The sequence below is a fragment of the Leptonychotes weddellii genome, chromosome 3 (genome assembly GCF_054177405.1).
Source record: "Leptonychotes weddellii isolate Sample4059 chromosome 3, ASM5417740v2, whole genome shotgun sequence".
In the NCBI taxonomy this organism is placed as follows: domain Eukaryota; kingdom Metazoa; phylum Chordata; class Mammalia; order Carnivora; family Phocidae; genus Leptonychotes; species Leptonychotes weddellii.
The window spans coordinates 49,548,704-49,563,095 of NC_138371.1; the positions used below are offsets into that span (position 1 = coordinate 49,548,704).

Here is a 14,392-nt window from a genome sequence, read left to right on the forward strand (position 1 = left end):
GCTTCACCAGAAAATTACAGTGGAATTGGGGTTTAGGAAAAGTTATATTTATAAAATAGATAGTCACATTTTTCTTTCTAAAAATGTTCAGGAACACTGATTTCCACTTTTCATTGGATGCAAAGCAGCATTCAAGAACAAAGATAAAAGGATTGTCCCCAAAACTGCCACAGAAGTTCTACCTAGTGGCCTGTCATTTCATATAGATATTCTGCAAAGCTAAATTATCTACACAAAAAGATACCTGAAAAATATAATGAATAAATTTTCCTAAATTTCATCCTTCAACTATTTATATGAATTGCTTTTATAACACCAGGACGAAAAGAAAAAATGATTGAAGTATTTATCAAAACACTGAATAATAGCTTACGTCTTCTGATACATACATATAAATGGCAGCCCAGCAGGTTTGATTTTAGCCTTGGCTTTGTTCCTTGCTGTATTATTCTGAGCAAGTCTTTTAACCAATCTGAGCTTCAGGTTTGTCTCCTATAAAATGGGGAGACTGATATAAGTTCTAGTGGGCTCAGATATTGGTGTGAGGATAAAATAAAGTAAGATATGTGGAAGTGCTCTATCACTGAATGAATTATCCAGATCAGTTCATAGTACAGAATGAAGTCCATATATTTATACCTTAAAGCTCATTATTTTCTGCCAAAGGTCATGATATCACTACTTAAACATAACACCTCCACCAGATTAAATAGTCATAATCAATGAAATAGTAAAGCCGATCCTTTATTAGACTTCAAGGGTTCAGAAATACTTTATAAATAATGATTTAATAAATTACTAGAGACATTTAAATGGATGAAATGACAGCATCTGTACTCTGATATTCAAGTAGGTTGCTGATACCTCGCTCTACCAAACCTATTTCTGTCATAACACTGGGCTTCCAACTTGCCCTACAACTCTATCCTGAGCAACTGTTGCATGTGGTCTTTCTGTGTGTGAACTTCTTGCGTTCTCTCTTTTTTGTCCCTCACAATAAATTCTTATCATGAAATGATGTCTTTAAAGTGCCTGAGGTTAAGAAGAAAGTGCCAGAGAAGAAAGTAGTCATTCCTAAGAAAGAGGAGGCTCCTCCTGCCACAGGTACTACTATTCCCAAGCAAATTAAACACTGCCATTTCTTTCTCTTGCCTGTAAGAGTCAAAGTGTCCTCTTTCAGTATTTGTTAGTATAACTTGTATTATTGCTATGTCTATCGTCTCTGTGTTTGTGCAACTTAAATTATAAAATATCTTTAAAGTGCCTGTGGTGCTTAAGAAACCTGAACCAGAGAAGAAAGTGCCTCCTCCTGGTCTTAAGAAAGCAGTGGCTCCTCCTGCCAAAGGTACATTACCCAAAAAAGGATGTGTTTGCTGGACCGATGTTGAACTGTGATGCTGTCCACACAGATGTTCAACATGAACGTTTGTCTGCCTTATATGGTCTGTCATTGCCATTAACCATCTGTGACTCTGGTGCACCCATGTTTGTGCTATGTCAATTTTTCCACTTTCTGTTTGTGGGTTTTATGTTGATTCTTACATATGTTGTTTCTAAAAAATAAAAACATTCAACTAATACATCTTTAAAGACCCCAAAGGAACTAAGAAGCCAGGCCCTGAAGTCCCCTTTGCTCTTCCTAAAAAAGTAGAGGCTCCAGCAGTAAAAGGCAGAATATCTCTTATAAATGGGCTCTTAGTCTTAAATCACAAACCTCTTTATTTTTGTTTTATTAATTGATTCTGTGAAATCTCCATGTTTCATCTTATGCATGTGTATCTTGATACTTACTCCCTTGTGTTGAAAAATGGGGAAACTTGGTCTTTATGCACTCTTCATTGGTTCTTGCATTTTAAGTGCCTAAAATGATCAATATCTTTTAAGTTCCTGAGGTACCTAAGAAAGTGGAAGAAAGACGAATCATTCTCCTTGAAGAAGAGGAAGTTCCACCAGTGGAAGGTAGATGACTTTCTAAGAAAATAGATTTTCCAGGTCATCATTGTCTTATCATTGTCTAATATTGGAAGGAGGCAAATGCACATTTCACTTCAGAAAATAAACATATTCAGACTCTAAAAGAAATCATTATTTACCTAATAGAAATTGGGCAGGCAAATTAAAATCAACTGACTCTCCTTTCTTACATGCTTAGCCAATTTGTTGGTTTGTTTGTTTCATTTTAATGACAGTCTTTGAAAGGAAACTGTATTTGCCAAGGGGAATTTTTCGTCAAATGACTTGGTTGGTAATAGTGGGATAAACCTACCGAAAAGAAATTCCAGTTAAGCCTGAGTAGCTGATACAGAAAATCTGATGTCTACACCTAACTGAATGTTCTCCTTTGAACAAGTCCACCTCCATTAAAAATAATAATAATAATTTCAAATAAATTCTCTCTGACATCTTTTTTATTCTGAAATTCTAGAAAGGGCCTAACATATTTTGAAGACTCAGTAGATTTTTTTCAAGGACTAGTGAGTTTGTACATGCATTGGAAAGGCTGAGTATGTTTAAGACAACCTCCATTTTCAGATATACCCTTTTAGTCTAATATTTAAGAGAATTCTAATTTACAAAATAATAATCTTTTTTAAAGTGTATGAGGAGCCAGAAGAGCCTATTCCAGAAGAAGAGATCCCTGGAGAACCACCTAGCATAGAAGAAGTGGAGGAGGTGGCACCACCTAGAGGTACTGCTGCTTTTAGGAGTTGGACATTTAAAATCTATGGTGGTCCAAATCTTTCTCAGCATAAGTCTAAATCTAATATTCCTTAGTATACTTTTCTTACATCTTATTAATGACAAGTTGAAGATCAATAATTAATGGCACCTGAAGTGCCCTGCCCAACTTTTCTACTGCATCTACAATACAATTCTTGTATTATCGGCACTTGAAAGTTCCCTAGCCAGACCCTATTGTTACACTTTCTCCTAGGTTTCTCATTTTTTAGTTTTTTATTCTGTATTAAAGTGGGGGAAATCTATTTCTGTGTTGTTTACTTTTTAGAATAATTCTTAGCCTATTGTTCCTGAAGACTGTGGCAAGCTCCTGCATAACCTGTATTACATTTGCTAATAAGATTAAGAAGTAATAGCCTTCCACCTTTACAGTCACTACTGCATATGCATAATTACCATTTAGGTTGCTAATATCTTTTAAAAATAAGTCAACGTTTTGTGTTAATTTTTGCATATATGGGTGTTGTTCTGTTCATTGCATGTCATTTTTCAAAATGTCCATCTAATATCTTTGAAGTGCCTGAAGTGGTTAAGAAAACAGTACCTGAAGCACCTACTCCTGTTCCTAAAAAAGTGGAGGCACCACCAGCTAAAGGTATAGCAAATCTCAATTAATAATGTCTTTAAATTCCAATTAACGTTCTTTAAAAAAAAAACAAAACAGAAATGTCTTCTTTGATTGCTTTCTTAGAGTCACTTAAGTAGCAAACATCTGAAATTGATTGAGGACCAGTAAAAAAATGTAACCCATTTCATATCTTTAGCCTTTTTTGGAATGTTAATGGATGATTATGTTAATGGTGGCTGTGTGTGTATAAATTACTCCAGAAGTTTCTCATTCTAAACAGCTGAGAATTTTAATGTTAATGAGTGCATCTCTCTATGCTTATATACATAACAATAGACCCTTCTTCCCCACAGTCCATTCATAAATTTTATTCCATTATATATAGTGTTCTCATGTTATTGTAATTATGTATACTATATTGTAGGGGAAAAAAATCTGTTCTAATGGTTGGATGATAACTATTTTAAAGAGCCTCACGTCCTTTCTAATATTTGGTCTAAGCATTTCAACGTTATTACAAAATATCTACTTCTCTTTGCTTCCTAGTTAGGTTAATGCTTCAGGAGTGCTCTTCACAGATAAGCTTATGCTGTCCCTATCACAGTAGGCATCCCCCGCAGATAAAATAGTGCTCAGAGGAAGAGGACACCTGTATTAGGTACTCTATTATGGTAATCACTTCAAAAAAGTCTTCATCAAGCTAAAAATAGTAGAAGTAGGTGCAATGTTGGTAATCCCTAGTATTTAAAAAAAAAAAAAAAAGAACAGCACAGATTCCTGTGGACATGTCTTCGTCTTATCTAGTTAGCACAAATAAGTGATCTGGGAAAATATCTTTATTGTCTGTAAAATTGGTGTCCACTAATACAGAGTGACTCCTTATGCTTTGATTATTATAAAGATGTTGTTTTTGCCATTTTTATTTCATTCATTATTGAGTATTGTCAGCTAACTGAAATGCCTAATATCTTTTTAAAGTGCCAAAGAAGGTTCCTGAGGAAAAAGTAACTGTTCCTGTTCAGAAAAAAGAGCCACCTCCAGCCAAAGGTACATATTCTGTTTTAAAACTGAACTTCTGTTAATAATTTTCATTAAGATTTTTATGTTGGGGGCACCTGGATGGCTCAGTCAGTAGAGCGTGTGACTCTTGATCTCAGGGTCATGAGTTCAAGCCCCACATTGGGTCTGGAGCCTACTTAAAAAATAAAATTTTTAAAAAAATTTAAAAATTTAAAAAAAGATTACGTCTCTGTGTCTTGACTGTTTTTTGTCTTTTGTCTATGAAAACTTGCTCTTGATAGTCCTAAATATTAAAACTATATCTTTAAAGTGCCTGAAAAGAAAGTCCCAGAAAAGAAAATCGCAGAAAAGAAAATCCCTGTGCCTAAAAAAGAAGCTGTTCCCCCAGCTAAAGGTATTTTTGGGAAGATCTTTTCCATATCTTCACGTATTATTGCATGAAAGCCTTTTTTCTCAGTTTTCATTCTGTATTTTGGGAATTTATATCTTCATTTCTTCTGTGTTTAAAAAAAAATTTCTTAAAGTAGATGCTCTTTTAGGAAGGACCGTCCTTGAAGAAAAAATATCAGTTGCCTTCCACAAAGAGGAGGTAGTAAGAGAGAGAACAGAATTAGAAGTAGTGGAAACACCAGTGGAAGTGCTTGAGGAAGAAGAGTTCCATGAAGTTCAAGAATATTTTGAAGAAGAGTTCCATGAAGTAGAAGAATTCATCAAAGTAGAACGACCTAGATTCGAAGAAGTACACAGAGCTGAAGAGGTCCATAGGGTAATAGAAGTTTTAGAGACAGAAGAAGTGGAAGTATATGAAAAACCCAAAGCTCCACCTAAAGGTATAGGTGAATTCCGTTGCTATTATAAATTGCTATACCTTGCTCTAACTCATTTTTTTAAGTGCATTTCATGTCCAATTTGGAACACTAGAAACCCACTTACTTTCAAAGTTAACATCATGGAATGCTTTAAGCATGAGCTTCAACTATTTGATGCAAAGATTAATATGGAGTAGAGATTAAACTTACGGTGCATAATTTTAGCAGACAAGATAATGGTATTTGATATCTACTTATCTAAGGAGCTCACTGTATGAATTTGTAGATTCTTTCTTGAATCCAGCTAAGAATGATTGTTACAGGTGCCAAAATATCTGACCAGTGTCATCAGTTGAGTGAAATAGAAGCTCCTCAGTTCACTGAGAAATTTACATGTTCAGGCAAAACAACTATGCTTTGTTAACATGAGTCAGCTGTTCACAAACTGATCATTGCTTATCAAAAGTTTCTGCCATTTTATATTTTCATTAGAGAAATAACATTAAGGAAGCAAATGAAGCATTGGTAACACCACCTGCTCTCTAGTATTTTTTGAGGATAAACCATGATACAAATAAATTCTCTTTGGTACCACTCCAGATCTTGCACAAATTAATATGTGTGTAATATGAAGGAATATGTGTGTGTGTGTGTGCTTATTATTCATAGTAAATCTATAATATAGATGAAATTTAGCAAAATCAACATCTCTCTTGGAAGTGTAATGTAAATTCAAAAAATATAAGTAGATAAAGCATTTATGAGCTCCCACTGGACTAATTGTATTGGTAGTGCTCCCTAATACTTCAAGAACTCATTCTAAATCTAAACACTAATATCTTTGAAGGGCCTGAGATATCTGAGAAAATCATCCCTCCAAAAAAACCACCCACTAAAGTTGTTCCTCAAAAAGAGCCACCAACTAAAGGTATTTCATTAGCGAAACTTGATTGCATTACAAGTTTGCGTTCTTGATGTTTTTCTTCTGTGTTTTGTGTTTTTGGAATTTCTAAAACAAACTAATATCTTTAAAAGGGTTGAGGGGCCAAAGGAAGTAATACCAAAAGAGAAAGTCACTGTTGTTATGCCTAAAATACCCAAAGTAAATATCCTTATTAACCAAATAGTGCACCTAAGTTTCCTTCTTTGGTACTATTCAATTGTATATTCACTAACATGCTTATTGATAAATCCAGGTTTTCCTTTTAATTCTTAATTTCAATCATCTAGTAATAATAAATACATAGTGACTATGTGCTTAATGTCCCTGCTTTGTTCATTTTTGGGAACCTCTTGAATTTTACAATAGAAATAAAAAATATCTAATAAATAATATATACTTGTATGTTTAAAGTCCTTGAATTATTTAAGAACATTATCACTGAAGAGAAAGTACCAATTATTCCACCAAAACAAGCAGAAGTAGCACTAGGAGAAGGTGTCTTGTTAATTTTTCTTGTCACGTTCTTACGATTCTAACATGGGAAATTCTTCTGGATTTCTGTTGTCATATTTGTTATCAAAATTCAACTCATGTTAAGTACTGTAATATATTTGATAAAGGATAGCTCTGTTTCATATTATGACCATGTCATGTTTTGTGTTTACATTTCTCTTATGTTGTGCTTGTTACAAATCTTTATGAATGTTTAAAAGTAAAAAAAAATTATTACTATCTTTAAAGTACCTGAAGTGCCCCAGAAAATTGTGGTAGAAGAAAAAGTACGTGTTCCTGAAGAGCCCAAGTTTCCACCAACTAAAGGTACCCACCTTTGCTGATTTACCACTAAAACCCCCTTTTATTCACTTACTATGGAGCAGAGAGAGAGAGATCTTTCTCCCCTCAAAGCCACAATACAGCTGAATTATGTAAACTTCAGTTTATGTTCTATAACAATCCTCCATTTTGTGATGTCCCTCTGGATTCAAAGGCATCAGCCTAAAAGTTGTTACTGTTTTTGTTGATATTCTTCTTAAGCCATAATTAAATGATATTGACTCCCTCAACTTCTTTTCAAAAATAATTTATTTTAGAAGCTATTGTCAAGGAGCTCTGGAAACAAACATTCCAGATAACAGTAGAAAATGATGCTAAAACCTGAAGACAAAGTATTTTTAATATGACAAATCAAGAATTCATCAACAAGGCAATCTAGAGAGATGCATTGACTGTGTGTTTAGTTGGCTTATGATTTTGGAATTCTTGGCATTCTTCTTGTTAGATCAACCCTTTTTGTCTTGATATTTTATACCCAATGATGATATTTTTTAAAATAAATATCTTTAAAGCACCTGAAGTACCCAAGAAAATTGTTCCAGAAGAAAAGGTTCATGATGCTCTTCCTAAAAAGCCTGAAGTTCCACCAACTAAAGGTATACACTGAAACTGATCATGACATGAAATGACTGTTTGTTTAGTTATTCATGGTTTAAAGTGAATGTGTGTTATGTTAAATCCTTGTATTTTGCTTCTTTATATTCTTAGAATACTTGTTATTTATAACAATTAATATACTAATATCTTTAAAGTTCCTGAAGTGCCTAAGAAAAGTATTCAAGAAGAAAAATCTCTTTCTGAAGACACAACGATATACAGTGAGTGTAGAAAAACTGGTGGTTCTCTTTGGTTTCATTTGTGTTTGTCTTCATAGCTTTTAAAAATAAGTATACTAATATCTTATCAAAGTCTAACATGCCAAAAAAATATTTGGCTAAAATTAAATAATTTAAATGGTTATTTGTCTCAGACAAGGTATATTTCCTCACCAATTAAAAAATAAATAGTCCTGTACTTATAACATTGCCCAATTTTAGAAAAGTCATTTGCTTTTTTGAGTTTGTCATTGTCTTGTCTGTTAACCTGTTCTGTGTACAAATAACTTCTGCTTTGAAGCAATTTATTTTCTCAGGCCATGAAGTAATTTTAACTTCATAATAATATTTTAATTGGATTTTATAGAATCAAAATGTCCCTTTATTATTTTTTTACTCTTTACAGCCATCACTGGAAACATTTTGATAATGTTGCTCAAATGACCATAGATTTATAAGGCCATTACAACATCAAAAGAATTCCTAAGTCATTTTTCATTGGCTTTTATGCAAAATTATGATTAAATAATTTGAGGAGTAAAATAATCTGAATAATAAAATATTCTGAATAGAATACTATTCAATAATCTGAGTAGTGAAAATGCCAATACTCTAGATATTCTTCCATTTATTTTAATCTAAAAAATACCAATAGTTCTGATATTCTTTCATTTATTTTGATCTAAAAAATTCCCTGTTTAAACCCATTTTTTTTTTGCCTGTAATACTAGGTTGGGATAAATATATATGATGACTCCCTCCTTTGAATATCCTTTCTATGCTTCAGTTAGGTTATTGCCACCAGCCAGTCTTCCTTTCTAAAAGCTACAGAAATCTTTATTTTCTTCAGTTGCCTTATTTTCAAAGATTTAATTCTTTTTCTTTTTCTTTTCTGCTTCCAGTCCCTACATGGTTGTTAAACTACATAGCCATAAACCAGATATGGTTTAAAATTATAGCCAACTAGGTTCCTGGGAAAGGGAAGGACTTAATATGAATTTCCAGTAGGTCAAATGTAGGAGAATTCTCAATATGCAACTCAGTATCAACCCTGTTCTTTATGGACAAAACTAAGAGCAAAGGACAATTTTGCCAATAACTTTCTGCAGACAAAAATGGAAGAATTATATAGTCCCTGGCCAGTGAATTCCTCAATTTTATTATCACCATAAATGAGAGTTCTATATGATAGAACTGGGAATGAGGCTTTCTCTTAGCCGATGTGTTCTTGTCACTAGTTTGTGTCTATGTACTACTGGTAATTTGGGTGATGAGGGTGTACTATGTATTATGTTTTCTTAATACTGTTCGCCATTGCCTTGAAGTGCCCTTAATTGTATAAATACTAATATCTTTAAAGTTTATGAAGTATCTGAAGAATCCACCACAGAAGAAAAAGTACTTGTGACTCATCCTCCAAAGACGAAAATCAAAATAGCAAAAGGTATATAACACCAATGATCTAGTCTGAAGAAAATTTATTTGGGGCTGATTTTAAAAGCTCTATTTTTTCCTTCACTGTTTATAACTATACTCATATCTTTTAAGTGCCTGAGCCACCCAAGAAAGCTGTTCCAGAAGACAAAATATATGTGACTATTCCTAAAAAGAGAGAAACACCAGCAACTAAAGGTACATTTCAACAACATCAAACTTGGATGAATAACTTTGGATTCAAGACTCAAAAATTGTGTGTTATATACTTTACTATTTTCACAACTTCTAAGTGTTAACCTACTGATATCTTTAAAGAGCCTGATACGACCAGAGAAGTTTTTCCAGAGGTGGAGTTACCTGAGGCTGTTCCCCAAATTCCAGAGCATCCTCCACCTGAAGGTATAATTCTTAGTTACGAAAATCTAAAGAGAATCTTTCTTCTTCAGTCTGCAAAATATGTTATGTTTTGTGTAGGTTCTCAGAACCTCTAACACTAAAATATTAATATCTTTAGGGCCCCCAATGTACCCAAGAAAAGGAACTTTCTATGACTTGCCTCCCCCCCAAAAAAAGTCCCACTAAACAACGTAAAAGGATAAACAATTAGAACAAAAATTAAATTTCTAATTTAAAGTTACAATATCTGTTAATATACCTAACTTTTTAAATACGTTGTGTCTTCATGTCTTTGCCTTTTCTCAACTAAAAAATACTAATATCTTTGAAGAGTTGGAAGTCTCCAAGGAAGGTCTCCCAGAGCGGCAAGCTCCTATTGCTAAAAGAAGAAAAATACCACCACCAAAAGGTACAAGCCAAAAGAAAGCTGACTTTCATATCTCATGATTGTAGTTGTACTTAACACATGTGAATATACTAATATCTTGAGAGCCCCAGATGCTACGAAGGAAGTCATTTCAGAGAAGTGGGTCCCCCAAAGCAGAAGGTCAACTGGGTATATACATGTTCCCATGAGTTATTCAAGAGAAAATAGAGGGAAAAATCTTTAACTTATCTAAATGGAAGATGCTTGGGCTATAAAGTTTAACTATGAGGTCTTCAGGGAATATATGGAGACACAGAATGTGTAGATGTGACCCAGATGGATCCTTCAATAAGAAATAGCTATTACTTGGTGATTAACATAACAATAAAAATTTTAAAAAAAATAGCTATTACTGTTTCCAAAAAAAGAAAAATATCAGACTAGCTAGAAAAAAAAATCTACATAAGACCACCATAATATTTGTATCCCTGAAACTAGATTGAATTGGCTTAACACTCCCCCTTTAAAGCAGAAATCAGTGCCATCAAATGACAGAGGTGCTTGGCTGTAGACTGTAAATCAGTAATTTAACTCTCCATGGGGTTGAAATTTCAGGAGATAATATAACTGCCCATTGGAATTGCTTTTCTATTAAAATAAACTTACTACTAAACATAAGCATATGAATTTAAAAAAATTCTTTTCCCATAAGACTTAAGTATAGAAATGTTCTCAGAAAACCATTACTTAAAGACAATAAAATATTAAATTCAACTTCGAGCAGTTTTTTTTGTAGGATGGTCTCCACCTGAGAGCCTTCTAAAACTAAGGCAGTTAAAACTAGTTAACGTTGGAATTCTGCACTGACTACTTAGTTGTTCCTCTTATTATCTTTTATTTTTTTAGAGTCCTGCATTTTTCCATTTTGAATATTTTTAGGTAATTCTAAAGATAAAAAAGTTTTAAGACATCCAGCATAAGAATTTCTTTACGATATCCACAATATTCTGTAAGTTAAGCGATATCCAAACACTTTGACATGATTTTTTTCAGTCTAGAATCTTTGGGTCATCTCCTCTCTCCTATATTTGAAAAACAAATACCTTTCTAAAGTGCCTAAGGTAAGGGTACAAAATGAAGCCTATCCAGACAAGAAAGAAGCTGTTATGTTCTCCTCAAATTAATAGCTAAAAGTGCATCATTAATTATACAAAATCAATTTTTTTCACTTGAAGCTGATTTTCCATGATCTAATTTTCTATACATCTATTCCAAGAAATAAAATTACTAATATTGATAGTACCTGAGGTGACCAAGAAAGTAGCTCCTGATAATCAAGTACTCACCCTGTCATTAAAGAATCAGATGCGGGGAGCAGGAAGGTCTCCCAGTCTGGGGCATTCCTGTAGGTGGAGTTAGGACTAAAACTCTTCATGACTCTGAAATTCAATGTATTAATTTCTTTAAAGTGCCTGAATCACTCCAAGAAGCTGTCCCTGTAAGGAAAATACCCATGGCTGCTCCCCCTGAAATTGAAACACCTTCCAGTAAAGGTATCAATCATTCTATCATTCCTGCTTTCATTTCTTTAATAAATGGCAATTATGTGTGTGGTGCTAGGGAGCTGGGGAATAATAAACAAGGACAATTAGAACTTGATTCCTTTCTTCGAGACTTTATACATCATCCAATTTTTAAAAGTAGCGCCCTTGTAGCCAGAAATACCACTTTGGTGTAGTTAATGTAACTAACGTCTTTGCTGACGCCTTAACCTCTAAGCTTGATACTAATATCTTCAAAGTGCCAGAAGCTATGAAAGAAGTTGCTCCTGAAATGCAAGTATCTGAGGATTTTCCTAAAGAGCAAGAACCTCTGCCTATAAAAGGTACGTGATACCTGCAAACGGATACTGAAGAAGAAATTATCTGTCCTCTGCTCTTACAACTATGCTTTTCTAATGTTCTTTGTAACACCTAAATGTAAACGTACTAATATCTTTCAAACACCTGAGGCTGCCCAAGAAGTCCCTCTCAAGAGAAAATATTTGTGGGTGGTCCTATTCAAATAGAAACCTCTTCTATTAAAAGTATTCATTCAACAAATGCCTAGTAAGGAGGGTCTACAGTGTCACAGGAACTAAGCCAAGTGCTAGTGAAGGGTGAGCACCTCTTCCTGAGGATCCCACTAACCCCTAAGACTTAGTTGACTGGGGGAACAAGAGGAGAAGAGACTTCTAGAAAACTACACTTGCCAACTTATTGTGGTTACTGTGTTCACTAATCCTTTTACATCTTAAATGTGAAATACTAATATCTTTAAAGTGCCTGAAGCTCCTCAAGAAGTTGTTCCTGCAAAGAGAGCTCCTTCCAAAAAAAGAGAACCTCCTTCAGTTGAAGGTACAAGTGACCATGCCCTCAAGCTAAAGAAGAAATAGCTCTTGTAGTCTTGAAAATATTTTGCTGTTCCTAGTGATCTTCATAACACTAAATATTAAAATACTAATTTCTTAAAGTGCTGGAAGCGCCCCAAGAAATTGTCCCTGAAAAGGAAACATATGTGATTCCTCACAAAAAGCCTGAAGTTCCTCATGATGAAGGTATATGTTGCTGGAAGCTTAGAAATTTGGGGAAATGTCTTTTCCTGTATGAATGTATTTCCTGTCTGTACAGATTCTTCTAACTCCTCAATGTAAAAATATTAATATTTTTAAAGTGCCAGAGGCGCCCAGAGAAGTTGTCCCAGAAAAGAAAGTGCATCCTCCCCAAAAGCCTGAAGTTGTACCTGTCAAAGGTACATTCTAAACCACCCTTTATTTAAGGTGGGGTAGGGAGGGCAATAGCAAGAACCATCTGGCTAGACTTGAAAGGTCTTTTGATGTATAAATGCAGTTCTTGTCTGTGTTGATCCTTGTGACTCAAATGTAAATTTACTAATATCTTCAAAGTGCCCAAGGCTCCCAAAGAGGTTGTCCCTGAAAAGAAAGTGCTTGCGGTGCCTTCTAAAAAGCTGGAAGTCCCACTTGTAACAGGTATTTGTCATCAACCTTAGGTTTAAAAAGATATAACTCTTCTGCTCTTGAAAATATTTTGCTTTAGTGGTCTCATCATTTTTAAATGTAACTTTACTAATATCTTTTAAGTGCCTGAAGGTCCTCAAGAAATTGTCCCTGAAAAGAAAGCACCAGTGGTGCCTCCTAAAAAGCCTGAAGTTGCGCCTGTTACAGGTACTTGTCACTTACCTCAGTTAAGAAGATATAACCCTTCTGCTCTTGAAAATGTTTTGTTCCAGCAGTCTCATAACCCCTAAATGTAATTTTACTAATATCTTTTAAGAGCCTGAGGCTCCCAAAGAAGTTATCCCTGAAAAGAAATTGTCTGTGGCACCTCCTAAAAAGCTGGAAGTCCCACATGTTACAGGTTATTTGTCACCGACTTTAGGCTTAAAAAGACATAATCTTCTGCTCTAGAAAATATCTTGTTCCAGACATCTTCATAACCCCTAAATGTAATTTTACTAATATCTCTTAAGTGCCTGAGGCTCCCAAAGAAGTTGTCCCTGAAAAGAAAGTGTCTGTGGCACCTCCTAAAAAGCTGGAATTCCCACCTGTTACATATTTTTCAGACTTTAGGCTTAAAAAGACCTAACTCTTCTGCTCTGGATAATATCTTGTTCCAGGCATCTTCATAACCCCTAAGTGTAATTTTACTAATATCTTTTAAGTGCCCGAGGCTCCCAAAGAAGTTGTTCCTGAAAAGAAAGTGTCTGTGGTGCCTCCTAAAAAGCCGGAAGTCCCACCTGTTAAAGGTATTTGTCACCCACTTTAGGCTTAAAAAGACAACTCTTCCGCTCTTGAAAATGTTTTATTCTGGTCGTCTTCATAATTCCTAAATATAATTTTACTAATATCTCTTAAGTGCCTGAGGCTCCTAAAGAAGTTGTCCCTGAAAAGAAAGTGTCTGTGGCACCTCCTAAAAAGCCAGAAGTCCCACCTGTTAAAGGTATTTATCACCAACCTTAGGCTTAAAGAGACATAATTCTTCTGCTCTTGAAAATATCTTGTTCCAGTGGTCTTCAGAATTTCTAAATGTAATTTTACTAATATCTTTTAAGTGCCTGAGGCTCCTAAAGAAGTTGTCCCTGAAAAGAAAGTGTCTGTGGCGCCTCCTAAAAAGCCGGAAGTCCCACCTGTTACAGGTATTTGTCACCAACCTTAGGCTTAATAAGACCTAATTCTTCTGCTCTTGAAAATATCTTGTTCCAGTGGTCTTCAGAGTTTCTAAATGTAATTTTACTAATATCTTTTAAGTGCCCGAGGCTCCCAAAGAAGTTGTCCCTGAAAAGAAGTTGCCTGTGATGCCTCCTAAAAAGGCCGAAGTCCCACCAGCCAAAGGTAGTCACCCCCATGTCACTGTGTTTGATACTGTCCATTTGTCTCTACTCTGTCTAATCATGAAAATACTAATA

The 14,392-nt window shown here is 34.5% G+C and overlaps 1 protein-coding gene across 22 annotated transcripts in view; it reads left to right on the forward strand.

The window, feature by feature from the left end:
• The window catches only part of TTN (titin), a 270,727-nt gene that overhangs the window by 129,743 nt on the left and 126,592 nt on the right, over nucleotides 1-14,392 (forward strand). For 6 of the 22 annotated variants that reach the window (XM_081814067.1, XM_081814082.1, XM_081814081.1 and 3 more), the window contains 27 exons: nucleotides 1,030-1,104; nucleotides 1,262-1,345; nucleotides 1,885-1,959; nucleotides 2,597-2,689; nucleotides 3,257-3,334; nucleotides 4,286-4,354; nucleotides 4,638-4,721; nucleotides 4,855-5,157; nucleotides 5,984-6,064; nucleotides 6,821-6,898; nucleotides 7,426-7,509; nucleotides 7,666-7,731; nucleotides 9,089-9,172; nucleotides 9,277-9,360; nucleotides 9,481-9,564; nucleotides 9,893-9,970; nucleotides 11,398-11,481; nucleotides 11,730-11,813; nucleotides 12,250-12,324; nucleotides 12,441-12,524; nucleotides 12,641-12,718; nucleotides 12,873-12,956; nucleotides 13,068-13,151; nucleotides 13,649-13,732; nucleotides 13,843-13,926; nucleotides 14,039-14,122; nucleotides 14,235-14,318. In XM_081814067.1, coding sequence (XP_081670193.1) covers nucleotides 1,030-1,104; nucleotides 1,262-1,345; nucleotides 1,885-1,959; nucleotides 2,597-2,689; nucleotides 3,257-3,334; nucleotides 4,286-4,354; nucleotides 4,638-4,721; nucleotides 4,855-5,157; nucleotides 5,984-6,064; nucleotides 6,821-6,898; nucleotides 7,426-7,509; nucleotides 7,666-7,731; nucleotides 9,089-9,172; nucleotides 9,277-9,360; nucleotides 9,481-9,564; nucleotides 9,893-9,970; nucleotides 11,398-11,481; nucleotides 11,730-11,813; nucleotides 12,250-12,324; nucleotides 12,441-12,524; nucleotides 12,641-12,718; nucleotides 12,873-12,956; nucleotides 13,068-13,151; nucleotides 13,649-13,732; nucleotides 13,843-13,926; nucleotides 14,039-14,122; nucleotides 14,235-14,318 — 2,409 coding nt within the window. The remainder of the gene's footprint in view (nucleotides 1-1,029; nucleotides 1,105-1,261; nucleotides 1,346-1,884; nucleotides 1,960-2,596; nucleotides 2,690-3,256; nucleotides 3,335-4,285; nucleotides 4,355-4,637; nucleotides 4,722-4,854; nucleotides 5,158-5,983; nucleotides 6,065-6,820; nucleotides 6,899-7,425; nucleotides 7,510-7,665; nucleotides 7,732-9,088; nucleotides 9,173-9,276; nucleotides 9,361-9,480; nucleotides 9,565-9,892; nucleotides 9,971-11,397; nucleotides 11,482-11,729; nucleotides 11,814-12,249; nucleotides 12,325-12,440; nucleotides 12,525-12,640; nucleotides 12,719-12,872; nucleotides 12,957-13,067; nucleotides 13,152-13,648; nucleotides 13,733-13,842; nucleotides 13,927-14,038; nucleotides 14,123-14,234; nucleotides 14,319-14,392) is intronic. The other 16 variants (XM_081814090.1, XM_081814069.1, XM_081814078.1 and 13 more) reach the window with 15 other exon arrangements.